Raw genomic sequence first — 23,469 nt, forward strand, 5'->3', positions numbered from 1 at the left:
AGGGCGCTGCGCTCCTCCCCCGGGCATTGCTGCGGGCCAATCGCAAGCCCCTAGGGGAGGGAGGCGGAGCCGCACCGAACTTCTGGGCTTGCGCAGGGGCGGGGAGCAGCTGCTTTGAGCGCTGCGGTGTTGCCAGTTGAGTTCGCCCAGGTAAGAGGGGAGTTTTCTGGTTGCGAGGTGGTGAAGACGCATGCCAGCGTTGGTCCCTGCGGTGCTAGGTGGAAAGGAGTCCTGTTTCTGCCTAATGGAGTTTCCACTCTTCCGAAGGGAGAAGCTGGGAAAAGCGGAAGCTTTGTAGAATCTTCTGCAGCCCTTTGGTGGCCCGAGCTCCCCGAGCGCAGCAGGAAGTGTGCCCCTGGGAGAAGTATGCCTCGGGGCCACGCACAGGCGGTTCTGCCTTCTTCACCATCTGGTCCAAAGTTCACGTTTCCTTCATTAGCTACTGAAACTTTTTACAGGGCTGCATACTGGTAGGCATTGTAGATTAAAAAAAATTTTTTTTTAATTTCTTTTAATGTTTGTTTATTTTTGAGAGGGAGAGAGAGAGAGAGGGAGACACAGAATCGTCGCAGGCTCCAGGCTCCGAGCTGTCAGCATAGAGCCCGATGCGGGGCTCGAACCCACGAACTGGGAGATCTTGCCCTGAGCCGAAGTCGGGCGCTTAACCGACTGAGCCCCCCGGGAGCCCCTGATTCAAAATTTTTTTTAAAAGAAAGGAAAAAAACTTACATAGATAGACTAGACCTGCCCTCAAGGCATTTTGCCCTTAGGAGGAGAGGCTGTCAGAGATGAATTACCACTCACGATGCAAGTTGGTGTGGAAGCAGAGAGGGTGACCTTTGAAAGGAGTAGAGGATTGGGATGCATTATTAGAGAAGGGCAAGAAGTGATCATTTAATGTGTATATGTCTGTAGGTATGAAAGAATGAGACCCTTGTGGGCAGCAAGAAGTCGCTGTGGCTGAAGCACAAGTTTGTGGAGAGTAGTTACTGGAAATGAAGTTGGAAATAGGCGTTGGGGTTTGATTGTAAAGAATCTTTGTGCCCAGAAAATAGTCAGTAATTAATGGCTTTTGAGCCAAGGAGTGCCATACACCAATTTGTGTTAATATCGTGAGACTGGGGTCTGGTTGAAGCAACCAGAGAAATTTCTTTAGAGAAATTGTCTGGCTTGTTCTCACCGTATTCTAATCCCTTTACCATGCCTTTCCCCTGTGTTCTCATTTTATATAAAACTACACTCTGTTACTTGTGGATTCTTACTGTCCTTGCTTTCTCAGTATCTGCTTACTGAGAAAAGTAGTAAGGATCTGTATATGAAAGGTGAGGTTAATTATCTAGTAAAATAACTGCCTCCAAAAGACGATACTCTTATAATAGTTTTTTTTTTAATGTTTTTATTTATTTTTGAGACAGAGAGAGACAGAGCATGAGCAGGGGAGGGGCAGAGAGAGAGAGGGAGACAAAGAATCTGAAGCAGGCTCCAGGCTCCGAGCAAAAGATGATACTATTAATGGGTGCGGCTAAGGAAATTTGGAAGTACTTTAAGGAATAATTTAGGGGCACCTGGGTGGCTCAGTCGTTTAAGCGCCTGCTTCAGATTCTGTGTCTCCTTCTCTCTCTCTCTGCCCCTCCCCAACTTGCCCTCTCTCCCTCTCCTTGTCTCTCTCTCTCTCTCTCTCTCTCAAATAAAAACAAAAATTTTTAAAGAATAGTTTATATGAAAGGTTGTTGTAGTATAATTATATTTAACGATTTAATTCACTTGTAATATTATTAATCTTATTTAAGTATTTCCGGAAGAGTTTGTTAATTGTGGAGGAGCAGCAAACCTGAAGATTAGAAAAGAAAGACCCAAAGGACCAATTTATCTGCAACACAGTGCAGGAGAGTGTCTTTACCTATCCCATACACAAATTTACTTTCCTTTAAACATCCCTGTGATTGAGGTAGGTGCCTCAATCTAAATTTATGATTATCATAAATAACAACCATTCAGTTTACAATCTGTGCCCACCAGGTAATCTTCTGATTATGATTAGTTTTCCAAGTAGAAATAACTTGAGAGACTGTGTGGGATTAAAATTAAAGATTTTACTGTAGTTGTACAAATTAATTAATTGACCTTTTAATGTTTAAGCCTTTGTGAGTGAGCCTGGAACTAATTAGTACATCTAAGCCCTACTAAATCTAGGTTTACTGCCAAGTTGAGTTTTTAGTTTATAAAACTGAGAACCAGATCCTGAGGTGTATGTATTTGTGGACTTTTATGAGGTAATTCTAAAACTTCATATGGAAGAGCAGAGGATCAAGAGTAATCAAGACATTCCTGAAAAAAAAGAACAAGGTGGAGGAACTCAACTTATATATATCAAGTCCTATTAATAAGTTATAGTAATTAAAATAGGTATTGGCTCAAAGATAATCCAATTGACCAGTGGAACAAACTGAAGAATCCCAAAACAGATCTACCCATATATGGAAATTTAATTTATGACCATATCAGCAGGGAAAGGATGGACTTTCCAATAAAAGGGATTAAGACAATTGGTTATTCATATGGAGGAAGAAATCCAAAATTGGGCCTCTACCTGACAGTATACTGAAAAAGTGATTCCCACTGGATTAAAGACTTAAATCGTAACACATTTAGAAGAATATGTAGGCAAATAGCTAAGTTTGGGGGTAGGGAAAATTTTAATACACAAAAGTATCCGTGTAAAGGAAAAGGTTTTAAAATTGATTATGTTAGAGTTCATAGTTGTGCGTCGGTTCAAAGACATCAAAAGTTTGTCAAAAGACAAACTGGCAGATGGTATATGTAACTGGTATATGTAACATCAAAAGATCCGTGTCCTTTGAATAGTAGCTAAAGGGAGAAATAGAGTTAGGAAGGGTGTTGAGTGGGTGTGGATGTGGGTGTTTGTTTTAGGTGAGAGAGATTTTGAGCATATGTGAATGTTGATGGGAAGGAGATTGGAAATACTAAAGAACTGGAAGGATGTGGAATCCAAGGTACATGGAGAAAACAGACATTTAAGCCTTTGCTTGTAAATATCTCAGAGTGAGACTACCTCCATATCATTCATTCCTTGCTTTCCTTACAAAGCTTATATGGACTTCCTCCCGCAGCTAATATTTGTCAATCCTTTTCTATGCCAGGCATGCTGAGGGTGCGGTGGGGGGTAAAATTAGACCCAGGCTCTACCTCATGAGCTTATAATTTGTCAACGGAAACAGACATTAATTGAAAACTTGTAGTGTGTTTGTTGTTTGTAGAACTTTTTTCATTATTTACACTTTATTTTTAAAATTTGCTTGCTTGAATAGATAACAAGAAGGAAATAGAAAAAGCGTAGATTCCCTTCTCAGAATGGGGATTGATATGAAGAATTTGTTTTTTACTATATTGAAGCCATCTGCTAAAAACCCCAGTCACCATTGCTGACTATTTCATGGTTGCCCCTTTTCTCCCTAGTGAATCCCAGCCAGCTTCTAGGGTGGTGCAGTGAACTGTGTGTGGTTCCTTCTGCCTGGGGACCATGCAGAGAGCTTCCCGTCTGAAGAGGGAGCTGAAGTTGTTAGCCACAGAGCCACCCCCGGGCATCACTTGCTGGCAAGATAAGGACCAAATGGATGATCTGCGAGCTCGTACGTATCATGTGTTGCCTATGATGACCCTACTGGAGATTGTGCTGAAATCTGAACATTTGTATACTCTAAAGTAGAGACCAATGGCAAGGTCAAAGTGCCCTGCCACCTTTCTAACCCTAATTTGTTTACATGTATAAAAAGATTTGCTTGACATTGCTTCTTTGGTCTTTTATTACACCTTTTGCTGACTTGTAGCCAGGATTTGGGCACCAGCTCTGAAGCAGTGTTTAGACCAAAGGTCACCATCTCAAATATCTGTGAGGCCAGACAGGAAACATAAATGATTTTGTCCATACAAAACAAATCTGCAGCTTATATTTGATCTGTGGTCAGTGTTGTCCAACTTCTGTTTTGATCTTCCATCTCTCCTTTGTTTGACACCATGAAACAAAGTACATGGGTACATTGGTGTCTTGCATGCGAGCTTATTAAAGCCCTGAAAGAGAATTACTGTCCTAGACCTAGCTTTTCTTTAGGACCGTCAATTTTATTAGGTCTGTATGGTGTGGTCATTTGAATCATCCAATTACCTTTTAACTAGGTTTTTTTCTTTTAAGAAATATTAGGTGCGGCTGACACACCTTATGAAAAAGGTGTTTTCAACCTGGAAGTTATCATTCCTGAGAGGTTAGTATGAATTAGATTCTAAACTTACTAAAGCACAGTTATTGGAAGATAGAGTAATGTAGTAGAGTGTTAAATGTAGGAGTTAAAGGTCCTATGTTTTAATCCTAGTCTTAGGATTTAATGTGATCTTGGGCAAGTTATCTCTCTGGAGTTCAAATTCCTTCTCTAAAAATGGGTTAGATCACATCTAAGGCCCCTCTTTTTTTCATTGTGCTAAAACGTACGTAACATAAAATTGATCATTTAAACCACTTTTAAAAATTTTTTTTTTTTTCAACGTTTATTTATTTTTGGGACAGAGAGAGACAGAGCATGAATGGGGGAGGGGCAGAGAGAGAGGGAGACACAGAATCGGAAACAGGCCCCAGGCTCTGAGCCATCAGCCCAGAGCCCGACGCGGGGCTCGAACTCACGGACCGCGAGATCGTGACCTGGCTGAAGTCGGACGCTTAACCGACTGCGCCACCCAGGCGCCTCATCATTTAAACCACTTTTAAGTGTTTGGTACGGAGGCATTAAATACATTCACATTGTTATGCACCTATCACCATTCTTCATCTCCAGAACTTTGTCATTTTCCCAGACTGAAACTCCACACCCATTCATCAGTAACTTGCCAGTCCTCTCTTCCCCCAGCACCTGGCAACCACCATTCTACTTTCTGTTTCTGTGTTAAGGCCCCTTTTAATTCAGATCTCCTTCAAGGTTCTCATCGGGTGAGTTGCAGTTGTAGATTTGTGCAGAATGAGGAAGGAAAGAAATGAATGTCTGTTATGTAGACGTCTATTCACTAGGTCAGATCCTGGCCAAACTTGTTAAAGTCCTGAGAGAAGTTGCGTAATAGTCATGTGATAGATCAGTTCTGAAAATAGACTGGGAATTTTCCAAGGTTTGTGTCTCAGTAAAAAGGCATAATAACCAAATGGCAATGTATAAATCTTAATTGCATCCTGTTTTTCAAAAAACCATATGTAAAAAAAAAAAAAAAGACTGGGGAGCAATTGAGGATATCTGAATAGTAGATGATAATGGAGAATAAATTTTTAATTTTTTCATAGGTATACTGGTAGCACTGCAGTTATATAGGAGAATGACCTTATTCTTGGGAGACACATGATGAAGTATTTAGAGGGTGAAGTGGCTTGATCTAGGTGGTGGGTATATGAGTGTTTTTAATGCTATTATTTCAACTTTTGTAAGTTTTCATAATAAAAATTTGAGGAGAGAAAAGTTTTGCCTGTCAAAGGCTGTCTTCCTGATTAGTCATCAGGAAACTTTATAATACATTAAGAAGCAATATTTTAATAAAAATTCTCTATTGTCCTATGCTTTCAAAGGTATCCGTTTGAACCCCCTCAGATCCGATTTCTTACTCCAATCTATCATCCAAACATTGATTCTGCTGGACGGATTTGTCTAGATGTTCTCAAATTGCCACCAAAAGTGAGTGCTGGGTAAAGGGTGGACTGTATAGCCGTCTGTGGTTCTCCTCTATATAACTTGAATTAGAGTATAACATTTTTAGTAATACACAAGTATCTGCCTATTTGTCTGTGTATAGGGTGCCTGGAGACCATCTCTCAACATTGCAACCGTGTTGACTTCTATTCAGTTGCTCATGTCCGAACCCAACCCTGATGACCCACTCATGGCAGACATAGTAAGTATCTTCTTTTCCTCTGCGGCCCATATCCTACTTTCTTTATACCTCCGACTTCATTTGTGAGGATAGCTGTGGCAGCTGCAGCTGAACCACTACAAATCATTTTTCTTTCCACTGACTCTTCTTTGATTTTGTCTCAGTCCTCCGAATTTAAATATAATAAGCCAGTCTTCCTCAAGAATGCCAGGCAGTGGACAGAGAAGCATGCAAGACAGAAAGAGAAGGTATGATGATTGTACAGTTCTGATTTTGCTCCTGTTGTTAGCCCATTAAAAGTGTATCTGTTTATAAATGTATACATGTTTATGAACTTTGCTAAGTTTGTACTGTACTCTAGAGTAGCTAATTGATCTTTTTCTCCTATTGCAACTTTCTAAATACTTATTCAGCAAAACAGCCTAGTAGTTCAAACAAAAAGGACATTTTTCCTTAATAGTTGTCATCTATTGATAACACTAGAGGGCAGGCAGCATCTGGTTAATTTTATATATATATATATATATATATACATACATATATATATATATACTTTTCAATTTAAATTTTTTTAATTTATATCCAAATTAGCATATAGTGCAACAATGATTTCAGGAGTAGATTCCTTAGTGCCCCTTAGCCCTTTAGCCCATCCCCCCCACACCCCCTCCAGTAACCCTCTGTCTGTTCTCCATATTTATGAGTCTCTTGTTTTGTCCCCCTCCTTGTTTTTATATTATTTTTGTTTCCCTTCCCTTATGTTCATCTGTTTTGTCTCTTAAAGTCTTCATATGAGTGAAGTCATATGATATTTGTCTTTCTCTGACTAATTTCACTTAGCATAATACCCTCCAGTTCCATCCACGTAGTTGCAAATGGCAAGATTTCATTCTTTTTGATTGCCGAGTAATACTCCATTGTATATGTATACCATATCTTCTTTATCCATTCATCCATTGATGGACATTTGGGCTCTTTCCATACTTTGGCTTTTGTTGATAGTGCTGCTATAAACATTGGGGTGCATGTGTCCCTTCAAAACAGCATACCTGTATCCCTTGGATAAATACCTAGTAGTGCAATTGCTGGGTCATAGGGTAGTTCTAGTTTTAGTTTTTTGAGGAACCTCCATACTGTTTTCCAGAGTGGTTGCACCAGCTTGCACTGCCACCAACGATGCAAAAGAGATCCTCTTTCTCTGCATCCTCGCCAACATCTGTTGTTGCCTGAGTTGTTAATGTTGGCCATTCTGACAGGTGTAAGGTGGTATTTCATTGTGGTTTTGATTCGTATTTCCCTGATGATGAGTGATGTTGAGTATTTTTTCATGTGTCAGTTGGCCATCTGGATGTCTTCTTTGGAGAATTGTCTATTCATGTCTTTTGCCCATTTCTTCACTGGTTTATTTGTTTTTTGGGTGTTGAGTTTGATAAGTTCTTTATAGATTTTGGATACTAACCCTTTATCTGATATGTCGTTTGCAAATATGTTCTCCCACTCTGTAGGTTTTCTTTTAGTTTTGCTGATTGTTTCCTTCGCTATGCAGAAGATTGTTATTTTGATGGGGTCCGAGTAGTTCATTTTTGTTTTTGTTTCCCTTGCCTCCGGAGACGTGTTAAGTAAGAAGTTGCTGTGGCCAAGATCAAAGAGGTTTTTGCCTGCTTTCTCCTCGAGGATTTTGATGGCTTCCTGTCTTACATTTAGGTCTTTCATCCATTTTGAGTTTATTTTTGTTTATGGTGTAAGAAAGTGGTCCAGGTTCATTCTTCTGCATGTCGCTGTCCAGTTTTCCCAGCACCACTTACTGAAGGGTTAATTTTTTTATATATATTCTTGGGGGTAGCATGGATAAATGAGAGATGACTTAGATTCTTTTTTCAAAGTTTTCTTTTTTAATGCTGAGAAGCGACTACTGCAGAAATCAGGAAGGAGTGAGAGAGGTAGAGGAGGGAGGGGAAAATTAACATTTCTTATGGGACCATTCATGGAAGAAGGAAAATTTCCCCGATTTAAATTGATAGAACTTCCTCCTTTAACAATACAAATTGCAGCAAAACAAAGATTTGCACGTTCTGTTTCTTGCTGAGTTATAACATCCTTCAGATTGAGTTAAGTAGCAGTTACTTATGAAAAGAAACAAAAATTTAAAATATACAAAAGATTGAGGAGGATGCTTTTGGAGGGAAAATTATATACAAGAGGCAACAAAGAAGTACTTGGAAATAATATTACAGCACTTCATTGTTCTCCATCCTGGTTTTAGTGTGAACCTCCTATCTTACCGTATCTGCTCCTTTTTAGGCTGATAAGGAGGAGATGCCTGGTGATCTGCCAGAGGCTGGTGACTCAGAAGCATGCAGCACAACACAGAAAAGGAAAGCCAGGCAGCTGGGAGGCACAGGAAAGAAATTTTGCCCTGATGCTTAGGGGTTCGTCCTGGTCTATCTTAGTTAATATATTCTTTGCTAAGATGCTCTAATTTGCTTACCTTTCTTGACTGTTTGTCTTTGTATTTGTTGACATTATCATTTTTTGTATCGTCTAAAACAGACCTTGTGTATTTACATATTCTGCTCTACATAGATGCTCTGAGGGTAGTTTGTTTTATTTAGCTTGTACATATGTATTTTGAAACCTTTTAAACCTGAAAAATAAATAATCATTTAATGTTGAATGTGTGTTTATCCTGAATGTGTGTCTGGGAGCAAACTGTCCAGAAAGCTATATAATAAGAATGTTAAAATATTTGGAATTTTCTCTTTTATTTTGCCAACTTTCCAACATCACTCAGGACACTGAATGTTTGACGTAGATGTAAAATAGCTATTGGAAACAGTTCAGTTACCACTAAGCTTTAGGGATTCTGGGTTTTCAGATTTTTATTTTATTTTATTTTATTTTATTTTATTTTATTTTATTTTATTTTATTTTATTTTATTTTATCTTTAGAAGGTTTTTTTTTTTTTTAATGTTTATTTATTTTTGAGAGAGACAGAGACAGAGCTTGAGCAGGGGAGGGGTAGAGAGAGAGGGAGACACAGAATCCGAAGCAGCTCCAGGCTCTCAGCTGTCAGCACAGAGCCCGATGCAGGGCTCGAACTCACAGACCGTGAGATCATGACCTGAGCCGAAGTCGGACGCCCAACCGACCGAGCCACCCAGGCACCCCGTTTTTAGAAGTTTTAATACAATGTGGGAATAAGGTAATGTACCCTTTTGTTAATTTTTTTGCAGCTTTAACTTTTTGTGATTTTTATAGCTGGTCAGAATTACTAGGGTATAATTTTCATTTGTTCAATAAATTATTGAACACCTGCTCTGTACCAAGTATTGTGCTAGTGTTTTAGAATATAATGGTGAAAAATTCTGACATGAGGTTAACCAAATAATCATACAAATTTAAATAAGGATTTTTAAAAAAAATTTTTTTTTTTTCCACATTTTTATTTTTATTTTTGGGACAGAGAGAGACAGAGCATGAACGGGGGAGGGGCAGAGAGAGAGGGAGACACAGAATCGGAAACAGGCTCCAGGCTCTGAGCCATCAGCCCAGAGCCTGACGCGGGGCTCGAACTCCCGGACCGCGAGATCGTGACCTGTCTGAAGTCGGACGCTTAACCGACTGCGCCACCCAGGCGCCCCTAAATAAGGATTTTTGTGTCATTTTCTGTCCCTAGCTTCATTTCATGGCAAGTACTACTCTGAATAGGTGCCAAACTTGAATCCCCCACTCACAATTTTATAATATACTTGGATTTTGTTATTCTATTTAGATGACAGAGAAAACAGATTTGAAAAAGCAGAAATCAGTTGAAGTGGAAAGAGCCTGCCCATGCTGAGTGAAAGACTTTCTGAGGAATACAGATACTAGGAGTCTACCTAGAAAAATAAAGACTGTGATGTCCCTGTCCATATCCCAGTGTACCAGTTTTATCTCAGTGATTTTATACCTAGGCCAGGCACCACCCACACAAAATAGTGCATCTCTGGGGGCTCCTGGTTGGCTCAGTTGGCTGAGCATCTGACTCTTGATTTCTGCTTAGGTCATGGTCTCAGGTTCGTGAGTTTGAGACCCGCATCGGGCTCCATGCTAACAGTGCAAAGCCTGCTTGGGATTATCTCTCTCCCTCTCTCTCTGCCCCTCCCCACTCATGCCCCTCTCAAAATAAATAAATGAACTTTAAAATCGTGCCTTTCTGAATAGGTGATTTCCATTCATCCACCTCTGAGTTACCTTGTATCCTTCATTCAGCACAGCCTGCCACAAAACATGTAGGACTCAATACCCAGAAGATAAGAAATGGGAATTTATATATTCCATGGATGACAGATGATGGCCTAAGCTGAAAATATAAATTTCTTCTGTATCCCCCACTTCATCAATTTCCAACTTCTATAGAATTCATTATTTATTTATTTATTTGATGTTTATTTTTGAGAGAGAGAGACAGAGACAGAGCACAAGCTGGGGAGGGACAGAGAGAAAGGGAGACACGAATCTGAAGCAGGCTCCAGGCTCCGAGCTGTCAGCACAGAGCTCTTCACAGGGCTTGAACCCATGAACCGTGAGATCATGACCTGAGCCGAAGTCAGCCACTTAACTGACTGAGCCACCAAGGTGCCTTATTTATTTATTTGTTTGTTTGTTTGTTTATTTAGATGTCCAACTTCTATAAAATTCTTTAACACATTTCTCAAAATCAGTTCTCTTTTTAAAATATTTTTTTAAATGTTTATTCATTTTGAGACAGCAAGAGAATGTGCATGCGTGGGCAGGGGAGGGGCGAGAGAGAGGGAGAGAATCCCAAGCTGTCAGCACAGAGCCTGAAGCGGGACTCAATCTCATGAACTGTGAGATCATCACCTGAGCCAAAACCAAAAGTTGGATGCTTAACTGACTTGAGCCACCAAGGCGCCCCCAAATCTGTTCTCTTTTTAAAGCCCAGAATTGATTTTATTCCAGGCTTGTCTCCTACACTCATGCATATTTAGTTCTGATTTGGGCTTCCTAGATAACATTAGCGTATCGGTTGGGATGCTTTCAGTTGTGAGTGAAATCCAACTGGTGACCCTAACAAGGGAAGCTCTTTGCCGTACTAAGTAGAAAGTCCGGGGGTAGGGGGAGCATCTGTACTGGTATGTTCAGAGGCTCAACAATACCAAGATTTCAGTCTCTTTCCATCTGCCATCCAGAGTAACAACATTGTCTTGACGCTCTGCTCCTGAAACAAAGTCCCCTTTTAGAGTGACTACTAGCGGCAAGTAGGCTTATGTACTCTCTAATTTACACCCAGCAGGCCATGGGGCAAAAATTCCTATGATTGGACCATCTTGAAACCAATCGCTGTGACCAGGGAAATGCCACATGCTGATGAGGGTGAAGCCAGAGGTGAAGTGTGAGATGAACTTAGGGAACAGTTGTAGGAAAGGAGCACCTCCCATAGGACAAACCCCCTACACAACTGATCCATCACCAAGTCTGGTCAGTTCTGCCAGCCACTTCTCTCTACCTCTTCTAACACTGGTTCAAGCTGCCATCATCCCACTTGTAGCACAGTCATAGCCTATGTCTCCTTGCCCCCAGCCTTGACCCTCTCTACAGTCCATTCTCACAGCAGCAAGAACAAACTTTTGATGATCTAAAAGCCAGATTTTATTTCCTTCCTTAAAACTCTCCAAGTGGCTTCCTTTAGCAATTAGGGTGGGAAAAATCCAGTCTCCTTCCCTGAGCCATAAGACATTGATCTAGCCCCTGTTTTGCCTTATCTAGCCATCCTTATCTAGAAGCATGCCCTCTACCCCTTATCTACTCTAGCCACAGAAGCCTACTTTCAATCTCTTGAACACATCTAGCTCATTCCCCCTCCGGGGATTTCTACATTGCTCATGATGGTCTCAGCTCAAATGTAGCTGCCCCAGAAAGTCCTTGTCTATTCCATCTAAAGGAGCACCTTGACTTCCAGGCACTCTGGCCTATAGCCCATTACCCTGATAGACTTTATTCATAGCACTTGTTCTTACCAGAAAATGTGTCCATTTTATGCACATTGTCTGATTCCAAGTGCTGGGGATATAGTGGCAACAAGAAATTTTTCTCTCTAATTGTAATAAAAAGAGCCAAAAATCATTAGAAGTCATCTATTCATCTCTCTGACTCAGCAAGTACAGAGGACTCGGGCTAGAGAACCGAAAGAAAGAAAATGAGAATGAGAAAAGCCCAGGTCCCTAACCCCTAGCCAAAGGAACGACGGCAAGGGTTAAAAGCATGGACACTGGAGTCAACGAGACCCCAGCCAGCCCAGGCTGGGCATTATCAGTTGGTACTGCTTACCAACTGTGGGCCCCCGGTATGCTACTCAATCTTTTTGGACTTTGGGTTTCTCCCACAGAACAGGGATAATGATAGTACCTAACTCATGAGGTTGCTGTAAGCATTGACTAAGATAAGGCACATAAAGCACCCAGTACAGGGCGCAGCACGGTGCTCACATTTACTGAGTGCTTAGCTGGGGACTGGGATGGAGACAGCAGTCCAACCACAGTTCGGCCCCGAAGAGATGCTCTGCCCCTTGCCTACTCGCCCGTCTGCTCTGTTCCTAGGACAAGCAAGCTGAGCAAAGTTTCCCGGCTACAAACCCCTAATTAAAGAGGAGAGATGACATCCGTGACTGATCATATAAACATTGCAGATTCCAAGCTCCCCTCTCCTGCTGCCCCCAGTCCCTCTCCCCACCCCTCCCCAAAAACTATTTAAATAAGAACAGATTTTACCACCCACCTTGTGGGCAGTCTCTAAGCTAAGGCTGGGGACCAGCTATTTATCCTTCAGCTGCTGTGGGAATTCAACACATACAAATAAAGCTGCTTTTCCAGCCAAGTGTGTATTTTTCCATCAGCATGTGGCCCCCCTGCCCAGGTTGTCTTGTTTAGGTTGGGGTGGCCTGAGGGAGGGAAGAGCAGGGTGGGGGGTATGAGGCTGTGGTTTCAGAACCTGCTCCCCAGGATAGCTGGCTGCAGGGCAGCGTGGAGCCCCGCACAGGGCTGCGAATGAAGCCCCGGAGAGGCTGGGTTAAGCCCGGGGTGATGGACGCAGATGTGCTATGCCCAGAAACAACACATTCCACTTTTTCCTTGCTTCTTGGCCAGTCGCCCCTTGCTTCTGCCATGGCCCAGTGAGCACCCATCCCTCTCTCCAAGTCTCAGTTTCCATCACGGATGACAGGTTATCCAGTGTCTCCCTCATGCCCACCCCCATCTCCCACCCTGACCCAGGATTTCTCCCCTTCATGTGCTTTCCCTACTTGCCTTTCCCCCTGACCTCACAATCCCATAGACTATGCCCCCTTCCTTCCACGGCCTGAGTCCTTTAACCAGGATCTTGCAATTCTGCCTCAAAAACAGGCCTGCTAAGGGATCTTTCTCCCCAAACCTCCCATCAGAGGCAACTTCTTGGGAGGAGGTTTTTTTTGTTTTTTTTTTTTTAATCTATTCGCTAAGTTCTCTCCAGACCTGGGAGTTATGTTTGGGGAACTGCCCAAACACGGTCAGGTAGTGAAGTGGTCTCTTCTGGGGGATGTCTGGGTTTCCTTCCCCTGTGAACCCACATACTTCCTGCCTGGCTTCAGGCCCCAGGTTTTCAGCCTTCCTCTCAGGAGTAGCTCTTCTGGGTACCCTTCTTTTTCCTTCTCAAGTGTCCTCAAGGCTGAGCATGCAGACAGCTCAGAGCCCCCGGACAGACCCCTCACTCTTCGGATTGGGCAGGTAATAACAACCGCAGCTAACATTTCTCCAGTCTTCCTACATGCCACCACTGCTAAGCTAAGCTCTTTACATGAAAAAATCTCTTTTAATCTTTTCAATAACATTCAGAGTTTCGGTACTATTATAATCTCCATTTTACTGATGATGAAACAGAGAGGTTAAGTAAAACATAAGGACAACTGGCTGTTAAAGGGTAGATCTGGAATTCAAACCCAAGCGTGCCTGACTCCAGAGTCATATTTAACAACTGTATGGGTACTGTTCCAATATTGAAACCTCTGTCTCCTCAGTTCCCCCGAGAGCAGCGGCAGGATAAGGGGCAGTTCCCCTCATTCAGTTTCCTCCTCTACAAAATGAGAAGGGAGCTAAGATGACTTCCAAGGTGTCTCCTGTGCTGCTCTTTGGCAGTTCTGTGATTCTGAAACTATTTGTGGGATCCGAGGGCAGAGCCTGCTGGTCTCAAGCTCAGTGATGAACTAACGTGAGGTTGATCTCAGCTACCCTCTCACCTGCCCTTTCTGTTCTCTCCCCGCTTCCAGCACTCTCTTGCCCTGTGACGTTTACTCCCTCGGGGCCTCCCACCCAGGACACCATCCCCATACAGCCTATCCTGACAATCCTCCTCGCTTCCTTATTCCCATTCTGCAACTGCCCTCTCCGCCCTAACAGTTGGTAAGAGGTTAGTGGGTTTATGCCTGGGCCATGGGGAGGAGGTGATCCAGGGAGGAGGGTGGCAAAGAAGCCTCTTTGCAAGTGACAGACTCTAACAATGTCATGTGAGCAAACAAACATCATTGCTTCACAAACTGAGAAGTCCAAATGTACCTTCAGGTAAGCCATTAGAAGGATGTGAGACATGAGGCCATCCTTGGACCAATCACTGTGGCCAGGGAACAGAATAAACTGAGAAGCTTGGCTCACATCCCACCTCTGGAGCCTGGAGTGGAGCCAACCCCACCCGAACAGCATGCATTAGGGAGCAGTGGGAATAGTTGCCTTTAGGAAAGTCCAATTGATGTTTCTGGAGAAAGGGAAGTGGTTCCTGGTCAGGCTAAAGCAAATGATGCCCTAGGCAAAGGGCCTAACCTGAAGGAATAAGGAACTATAATAGTGGAATTTCAACCACTGTGGTAGCCAGGGGAGGAGTTGTTACAGAAAAGAGGGTCAGGGAACTTGATGGCCCTTCAAATCTCACCACAGAAATATCTGCCCACTCTGCTTTCTTATAAAGGGAAAGGACATGCCCAAAGGGCATGACAGATCTGCTGAATTGAGTGTCAGTTCTCAGGAATATAAATGTAGCTCAGACAAGAAGCTATCTGTTGTTCTGTGTTATTTGCATCTCCTGGCCACATGCCCCTCTTAGGCTGGGAAATAGAATTTCTATGGCTTCCTGAAATATGTTAATTTCTTAATTATTTTTCCCCCAACAGTAATTAATTGAGTACCTTTTTGCACAAGGCCCTATGGAAAGGACTGAGGACACCACAGTGGATAAGTCCAATATGGTCCCCGTTCTCGTGGAAACTTTCTACCAAGCCCACCCTCTGTTCTGAGAGAAGGAACCCCTAGTCTTGCTCAAGGGACAGCTCTGAGCAGCCGTATTTTGTTCAGTGTCATCCCACATAACCATACCCATTCACATGCCACAGTTTAGTGGACGAGGACAGGTACCTGGCCTGAGTGGTCAGTCCATCAGTTGACCATTGACCTATGATTTGACCTAGTGTAGAAAAAGAAACTTGGCTAGTCAGGTTCTCACTCAATCTCTCAGGACATTACCCTGGAAAATACCAAAAGAAAAGGTAATTAGCCAGAAATGGAGGCTGAAAAGGAAGCACACAGAGGGCTTAAGGAAGAACAGGGGTCATAGTGAGGCACATGTAAGCGGAAGTTATGAATGAACACAGACTATGAGTCGAAAGAAGCAATGAGCCTGGGTAGCTCAGTAGGTTGAGAATCTGACTCTTGATTTCAGCTCAGATCATGATCTCATTTTCGTGAATTCGAGCCCAGCGTTGGACTCTGCACTAACAGCCCAGTGTCTGCTTCAGATTCTCCCCCTCTCTCTACCCCTCCCCAGCCTGCACTCTGTCTCTCTCAAAATAAACTTTTTAGGGGCGCCTGGGTGGCGCAGTCGGTTAAGCGTCCGACTTCAGCCAGGTCACGGTCTCGCGGTCCGTGAGTTCGAGCCCCGCGTCGGGCTCTGGGCTGATGGCTCGGAGCCTGGAGCCTGTTTCCGATTCTGTGTCTCCCTCTCTCTCTGCCCCTCCCCCGTTCATGCTCTGTCTCTCTCTGTCCCAAAAATAAATAAACGTTAAAAAAAAAATTTAAAAAAAAAAATAAAAAAATAAACTTTTTAAAAATTAAAAGGAATTTTTAATTCACTCACTCACACCAATTACATGATCGCTGGCAAACAGTCGGATGCGGTGTCAGAGCCTGGGCCAGATCCGGGCCTTAGTGGGTTTCATCTCAGGATCTCGGACTGCACCAGCAGGTAGGTCTGGCCTGACTGAGCCTGCCCTTTTCCTGCCAGACCAGCTCCCCCTACGGCGCCGGACCCACCTGATCATCGGTGGGCGCCCAGGCTGGTGCTTTGGGGACTGCTGGGGCCCCACGGTACGCAAACGTGCCAGACCGTGGAGGAACTCTTGGTGGATGCCACGGCACCCACCCGCGGCCCACGAAGCCCACATGCAGCATTTGATCCGGGAGGCCGCCCCGCGGGGCTGCAAGGAGCGCGTTGGGTCGATAGAGGCGCCTCGGAGAGCCAGCAGCGGCCGGGTTCAAGGCGCACCTGAGGGCCTGCAGCCCAAGTGGCGGCGCCCCCCGGAGTCGCCACGTGCCCCCTCCCCCTCCCCAGCGCGCAGCAGTGCCCACGCGCCTGACTCCACGGCTTCGGGAACAAGATCTAGAACTCTCCTTTGACCCAGCAATTCCACATCTGGGAACGTATCTTACAGATACACTTACACGCGTGCTAAGTGACATACATCCAACGTAACGTGTTGCAGTGTTTGTAGAAGCAAAAGATTAAGCAACTCAAATGTCCATGAGAATGAGGGAGGGTTGGTAAATACAATTTCGGATTTAAACTACTGCAAAAAAAAAAAAGGGGGGGGGAGGAAGCATTCTATACTGATAAAGATCTTTAAGCTATGTTAGTAGATAACATAGATGAAACAAGCAGAAGCAGAATCGTGGTACCTACCTTGGGCAGAAAGGAGAAGTAAGAAAATATAGGCATTTTGTTTGTATATGCATGGAGAAACTCTGGAAGGATATATAAGAAACTTACAACAGTGGTAACCAGTGAGTTTGAGAAGTGGGCAAATAGAGACTGTTAAACGGGTGTATTTTATTTATTTTTCTTAAGTGTTATTTTTGAGAGACAAAGAGAGACAGAGCATGAGTGGGGGAGGGGCAGAGAGAGGGGGAGACACAGAACGTGAAGCAGGCTCCAGGCTCTGAGCTGTCAGCAGAGAGCCCGACGTCGGGCTAGAATCATGTACCACGAGATCATGACCTGAGCCGAAGTCGGACGCTTAATGGACTGAGCCACCCAGGTGCCCCTAAACAGGTATATTTTATTCAAACCATGTGAATGTATTCTTATTTAAAAATTAAATTTATAAAGAGGCTTTTATGTAAAAGAAGGTGAGGAGGAGCAGTTGACTGTGGTTGAGAAACCGACAGATCTCAGAACAGACCTACAGAGGGCAGTTTGCTTGCTACTGGCGGGCTCCAGGCTGACCACAAACTCCCGCTGGCTGGATCTCAGAGCGCCCTCACAACCAGAACAGCCTTCCAGGTTTAGACAGGCCGAACCTAGCTCGACTGCGTTTTCTGGTCTTAGATTTACTGAGAGTCTGCCTCCCTTGTTATTCCACACATATCCTCTTAAGGAACCTCCACTTGAGTTAGCCCCTGTGTCTCCTTGTTCTCCACCTGGTCCCAAAGGAACAGCCGAATGGTCTTTCTGGCAGTCGGGCCACCAGAATGGATGGGTTTGGAATTCTGTCTTCAGCAGGAGTGGAAGAAAGGTGCTCCTGGAGGCATTGTCTGGCCTCTCAGAAGGCCCTGACAGCGACTGGCGTCTCATTCCCAGGATTGCAGGTTTTTACTGAACCCAATCTCTTTCCCTTACCTCGAGAGGGAGCCCACCTGCTTTTCTTGGAGACATCATCACGCTCTGAAGCAAGGCTTGAAGGAGGTTTTCTGGGCAGGGAGTGGGCGAGAAAGGCCGCCCAAGGAGAGGAAAGGATGCTAGTTCTTTGGGATTCGCAGAATCCGGAAACTGCAGGAACAGGCTCTGGGTCTGAGAAGAGGCTCAGGGGCTGGGTAACAGGAAGTCCAGCTCATTGCCTGCTTTCGTTAGATTATTCTCTACTTAACCCAGTGCCCAGCACACAAAGGGCGCTTCAACATGGGGGAGCCAAACTGATTGTGAGCCCTCTGACCTTCAAACCTGAGCCTCCTTGGCTGTGCTCCAGATGCCCCAGGACTCGGGACGGATTGAGGAAGAGCCTTGCCACTCTGATCATTCCTCTCTCGAGGAATGCAGCCCCACCTCTGGCTGCACCCTGCAGAGCCACCAGCAGCAGCAGCAGAAAACAGTTGAGGGACACACATGATACTTCACTGGTGCTTTATTATACAGAAGAATCCAAATATTTACATCTTGACAATTCTTACACTTCCCACAGCTGGAGAGGGCATGGGCCTGGAACCCAGAAGTGATATAGGGGATAAGGTGGGTATGAGAACTTGCTACACCAGAGCAGAGGTAGTTAGAGGAGATGGTGCCAGAAAGGATCAAGGATTCTAGCTACTTTCCATCATCCTCACTTATCCCGGCCTACTCATTCTTGGCAGCTCCTCCTCCTTCTCCTCCCCAATCCTTAAGCCTTTTATTCTTTCTAGAAAAGGAAAGTTGGGAAGGAGTTTGGGCAGTAAGAAGTGGGGAGAGGGAGGCAAAGAAAAGGCCCAGCTAGAGGGTCTGTTCATCCATAGTCTTCAAATCTCAGCACTGAGTTAAAGAGTTTTCCTCTTGGTGGGTACTGAGGTGCTTGACAAACCAATGGTCCACTAAAGAACTTTCTCTTCCACAAGTTGGTCTGAGGGGAGATTGTGGTTGGCACTGTTTGCCAGGGCACAACACATAGAGGCCTGGGCAGCACGTACCAGGTCAGCAGTTCCCAACATTTCTGCCATCACAGCCCTTTGGATGGATTCGTCCCTGTGGACACCATTTTGGAAGATTTCACATGCCGCGAATTATTTGGTTTTTGATTTTGTGTTTCATCAAAGACATGGATAATCTACTGATTTATAATGGGGATAACAAAAAAGAGTAATATACTGACTTGCTAGAAAGCCAGTCAGAAACAAAGAAACTACCACCTTATTTTGGGTAAATGTACAACATCTACTAGGCTTTTTGATTAATGGAAATCGTTCATGGCAAACACCTCCTATACCTCTATACCTCTCCTCTGTCCAGAAGGGCCAGACTTGGCAAATGCCCAGGTCTTTAGGGGTAAATGATAAGATGACAGCGGTACCACCTAGAGCTTGCAGCCAAAACGCACTTTTCACAGAAGAAGCCACCTGTAGGGAACTGTTCCATCACTCCTAAACCTCTAACACATGGCCACTTCATTCCACGTTCCACTCAACACTGGCTCCCTGACTCCAAGGTGGAAAATGATCATGTGGAGTTGGGGGTAGCTGTGAGGAGGGGACTGGGTGACTTCCTAGAAGTCAAAGCTCCCCGAAATCATACCAACTTTGTCATCCCTGGGGCATCTCAGAGAACTCCTTTCCCCATAATAGTCACCAACTCCCAGTACCCAAAGCAGGGCAAGCTCCTTCCATGAGAGGGTCTTGATTAGCCCTGAGAAAGGGAGACCAGGGGTTCTCAACCAATTGATAAATGAATTCACCTCATCTAGTGAGTGCCTACTCTGAGGTCAACCTTGTGCTAGGACCCTAAGGTCCTTCTATGATTACAAATTCGGCACATTTAGCTTCAGAGCCTGTAAGAGTCCAGGCAACTTAGCGGGTCAAATGAGATTTAGAAATATGCCAAGTTCCACTCGTCGTCTCTGCCTCATCCCTCTACCCCAGCCTGGTCAGCCTTGCTGACTCATGTCAGAATTTCCCCTGGGCCCTGAGGGCAGCAGAGAGAGAAAACAGAAGCTAAACTTCAGGCTGTCAAGGGCCTTCTCAGAGTTGTCTTAATAGTAGAGCCCCTTTTCTGAGTCTTGGATTCCCTTTTTATGTCTTCGAGAATGTCCTAGCTCTCACCTCCTCTTCCTGAGATTGAATGTGTATATGTTTGGGGTGGAGAGCACTCTGGAATGCTCAGAGGCACTTGGTGAACCATAAGGCAGGAAGGTTATGACTGGAGATGGAAGGGTCAGGCCTATTCGGGGCACCCGGGAATCCCAGATTCCTATAATGCTTCCTACTGAACAATACATACAATGCAAATATCCTTCCAGTTTGCTGGCCAGGGACCCCCCACACACACACCCCGTCCCACAGAGAAGGCAGGACCTAGGATGCAAAGAAAAAACTAGGCTTGTGGCAGGAGTTGGCAAGGGTCATATGGTGGAGAACCACAGGAAGGCAACTTAGAGCCAGGAGGAAGCCAGACAGCCATGGACTTCCCTGTGTATACCCTGCCAGGATCCAGGAACCCTCTCTTTTACTGAAGGCAGAAGTTTCATTGGTGGTTGGGCTTAGGAAGGAGGTGGGAGCCAATGTGGGATCCCTTTATCCCTGCCCCGTTTCCGGGGGGTAGAGGTTAGAACCACAAAGGCAGCCTCTTCACCATCTTTCCAAGGGCAAGAGGGATGGCAAGGTAGAGAGTGTGGAGAATCTTCTCTGGTTGATGGAATCACCAACTTTACCCCAGATGAAACTCCCAGGATCGGGGTTTTCTAGGACTTGTGGCATCTTGTGATGTCACTGAGTAGCACTAGGTGGTATAGAAATGAGGGCCCTGGGAAATAGCAGTGTTAAATTCTGTGAGATGTTAATAGATATCCCACAAAACCAACAACCAAACAAACACCTGTTGTCAAATAATCTGGGGGAGCGGGGTTAAACAAAGTTCAACGGATTTTACTGCTGCAGGAATTCTCATAGCCTTTACTATACTAATATGTACTGTGACTCTCCAAGAAAGGACAAATTGTGTAGTATCTTCTAAAACTTCTTTTAACAGAGAGTCTTTTTGCATGGCATAGCTCAAGATTAACAGGACACAGAACACATTTTGTATGTAGTCCATGAGTCACAGGGTAGATGCTCAAGTGCCCTTTGGCAGTTCCCCAATAGGTCTTTGTGAGGTCCCCCTGCCCCATTGTACCCTGATCCTTGACCTGCTCAGCCCTCTACCCCAGTCATTCATTTTCCTTAGGCAGAGAAATTTCCCCATCTCTGGTCCACAGCTTCAGACATGACCGGGAAGAGGCCTAGAGGAAGGCCAAGGGGAAACCAAGCCAAGAAGCACACACTGGTGGTGGCCACAGGAGAGAGACCAATGGAAGCCATGGTCCAGTCCCTGCTGTGGATCACGCTGTTGAGTTTTGGTTGAATTTATTTTACAAGCAGCCATCATTCATGGAGTGGGACGAGAGGGAAGGGAAGAGATGGGAAGAGAAGGGTGAGGAGGGACATTTATAAGTGTGAGGCGAAGGCCGAGGCAGAGGGCTGGAAGGCCCTGCCCACTGACAAGCCCCCGCCTGCTGACATGGCTCCCTCTGCCCTTAGCAGCAGTTCTCCATCCATGGAGGGTTGTGGGTTCCCCAAGTGGGTTCCTTCTGGCTCTACAAAATGGCTGCCCTCCAACCTAGGGTCCCCCGGCTGCTGACAGGAGATGAGGGTTACCGAGGGGAAGCCATATGTCTCCAGCCCAGGGGGCCGCCCAGCCTCAGAAGTTTCCAGAATGAGATCCACATCAGAGAAGGCCACCAGGGCCTGGGTAGAATCGCAGGAGCTCTTCTCCAGCTCGCTGGCAGCAGTGTAGGCTAGGGGCCCTGAGGTCCCCATGCAGGGCCAGAGCCGCCACAGGTCATCCCGGAAGTGGGGGTTGAAGAGTAGGTAGAGCAGTGGGTTGAGGCAGGCCGGCAGGGGTAGTACCACAAGTAGGACAGACTTGACGGCCTCAGGGGTGACGGGGAAGAGGCCCAGCATGGAGGCAAAGCTGAGGAAGGCCACAGGGCAGTAGAGGAGCCCATCTGCAAAGATGAGCCAGGCCACGTGTCTCACCATGGCGCAGTCCCACACAGCCTCGAAGTCGCCCCTCGGCAGGTCACAGTAGAGTTTGATGTAGGCACCGGCCACTACCAGGAAGCAGAAGGAGTTCATCATCACCAAGGCCACGGCAAAGCCCAGGGCAGCCGGCTGGCCCTCGGGTGGGGCGTAGGGCAGGCAAAGCGGGGAGGCCCCGTATTCTCCCACTGAGACGAGGGGCAGGGCCGCGGCCAGCCCGGCCAGCATCAGGCAGCCCAGGGCCCCTGCTCGAACACTGCTCAGGGAGGGCGCCTTCCCGTAGGCTCGGACGCAGGAGACGGAGACGCTGCACTGCACGGCGGCCAGGGTGAGCAGCAGCACGGAGGCCTCGGACCCGAGTACTGCCAGGAAGCCTGTGGCCTGGCAGCCCAGTCCCATCTCCCAGCGGGCTCCGTACTGGGCGAACTGGCCAAAGGTCAGGGCGTCGACTGAGGCTAGGAGGCCACAGGAAATGCCAGTCAAGGCGTTGGCACCTGCAATCGCGCCTACGACAAACTTGACCGGGGGCAGGGGGCCAGGGCCACCGGCAAACACACTCAGCAGCACCAGCCCGTTACAGAGCACGGAGAGCAGCACGATGGCCCACACAGCTAGGCGGATGCCCCAGCTCTCAAAGAGGTGCTCGCAGGGCTTGAAGGGGCCTGTGGGAGAGAGGACCAGACATTACCGCTGGGTCAGAGGCTGCTTGACACAAGGTCCTGGGGATGAGGCCAGGGAGGCTGATGCAGCCTCCGTCCTCCGAGAACTCCCGGTCTGACGGAGGCTGACAGGATCTCTGAGAACTCTCAGGTGGGGTTGGGGGGAGGAACAGTGGGGATGTACACAGCCCTTCTTCCAAGGAACTGCGGATGGAGTGGACACTCACGCAATACGCGTAGAAAATAGAAACACATAATGAACAGATTTGTGCACAAAGTACAAATTGGTACAGTGCAACCCCAGGCATTGAGAAAATGTTCAGCAAAGCAGTCTTTCCAAAGCAGCAGCATTTAGAAGAAAGGAGGGGGAGAGGTGGGATAAAGGAGTGGAGAGGGCATCAGAACTGGGGATATGGCTGGGGTAGAGGCACGGAGATGGGAGGGGCTGCCCAGAGAGTGACCAGTCTGTGTCCCAAGGCTCTGCTTCTCCCAGTCAGTGCCCAGTGATCCACTAGGGACCCCACCGTGGATGAGCCCTGATCAGGTATTGTACCGGGCTGGCTCTCCCTCGCTCTGTGATGGGGACACAGACCACATTTAATACTCACAGAGTCCATCAGTATTTGGGAAGAAAAGCATAGTAAGTAAATTAAAATGCAGATGCCTCTGGGTTTTTCCAACCTGGTTTTGCACAAATGGGTGAGATCCTGGTGTTTTCCACCTCTCTCCTCAGGTTCTGTCCTTAAGTCACCCCGTAACTTTGGACATATTATGTCTTCGTTCTTTTGACTTCAGACTCCTGTTCTGCAATGTATTTCTAGTCGCTTGGGAATTTGAGAGGCTT

General features: G+C 45.7%; 2 protein-coding genes across 2 annotated transcripts in view; one reads left to right on the forward strand and one right to left on the reverse strand.

The window, feature by feature from the left end:
• The first annotated feature begins 304 nt into the window (after positions 1-304).
• UBE2T (ubiquitin conjugating enzyme E2 T) lies at positions 305-8,585 on the forward strand. The gene is made up of 7 exons (XM_047077253.1): positions 305-470; positions 3,478-3,650; positions 4,211-4,280; positions 5,618-5,723; positions 5,842-5,940; positions 6,084-6,167; positions 8,221-8,585. The coding sequence occupies exons 2-7, from the start codon at positions 3,542-3,544 to the stop codon at positions 8,344-8,346; spliced, it is 594 nt and encodes a 197-aa protein (XP_046933209.1). The 5' UTR covers positions 305-470; positions 3,478-3,541; the 3' UTR covers positions 8,347-8,585.
• Positions 8,586-21,372: 12,787 nt separating this feature from the next.
• Positions 21,373-23,469, reverse strand: part of LGR6 (leucine rich repeat containing G protein-coupled receptor 6) — a 118,364-nt gene continuing 116,267 nt past the window's right edge. The window contains exon 18 of the mRNA XM_047077254.1: positions 21,373-22,628. Coding sequence (XP_046933210.1) covers positions 21,373-22,628 — 1,256 coding nt within the window. The remainder of the gene's footprint in view (positions 22,629-23,469) is intronic.

The sequence above is a fragment of the Lynx rufus genome, unplaced genomic scaffold, assembly GCF_022079265.1.
Source record: "Lynx rufus isolate CCGP_SWC_20201006 ecotype Redwood Valley unplaced genomic scaffold, mLynRuf1.p SCAF_15, whole genome shotgun sequence".
NCBI classification, from domain to species: Eukaryota; Metazoa; Chordata; class Mammalia; order Carnivora; family Felidae; genus Lynx; species Lynx rufus.

Bases quoted from the DNA above. Each gene is read 5' to 3' on its own strand.
- UBE2T (XM_047077253.1), top strand. From the start codon at position 3,542: ATGCAGAGAGCTTCCCGTCTGAAGAGGGAGCTGAAGTTGTTAGCCACA. The intron at 4,281-5,617 runs GTTAGTATGAAT...ATGCTTTCAAAG, and splicing joins GAAGTTATCATTCCTGAGAG to GTATCCGTTTGAACCCCCTC. The intron at 5,724-5,841 runs GTGAGTGCTGGG...GTCTGTGTATAG, and splicing joins TTCTCAAATTGCCACCAAAA to GGTGCCTGGAGACCATCTCT.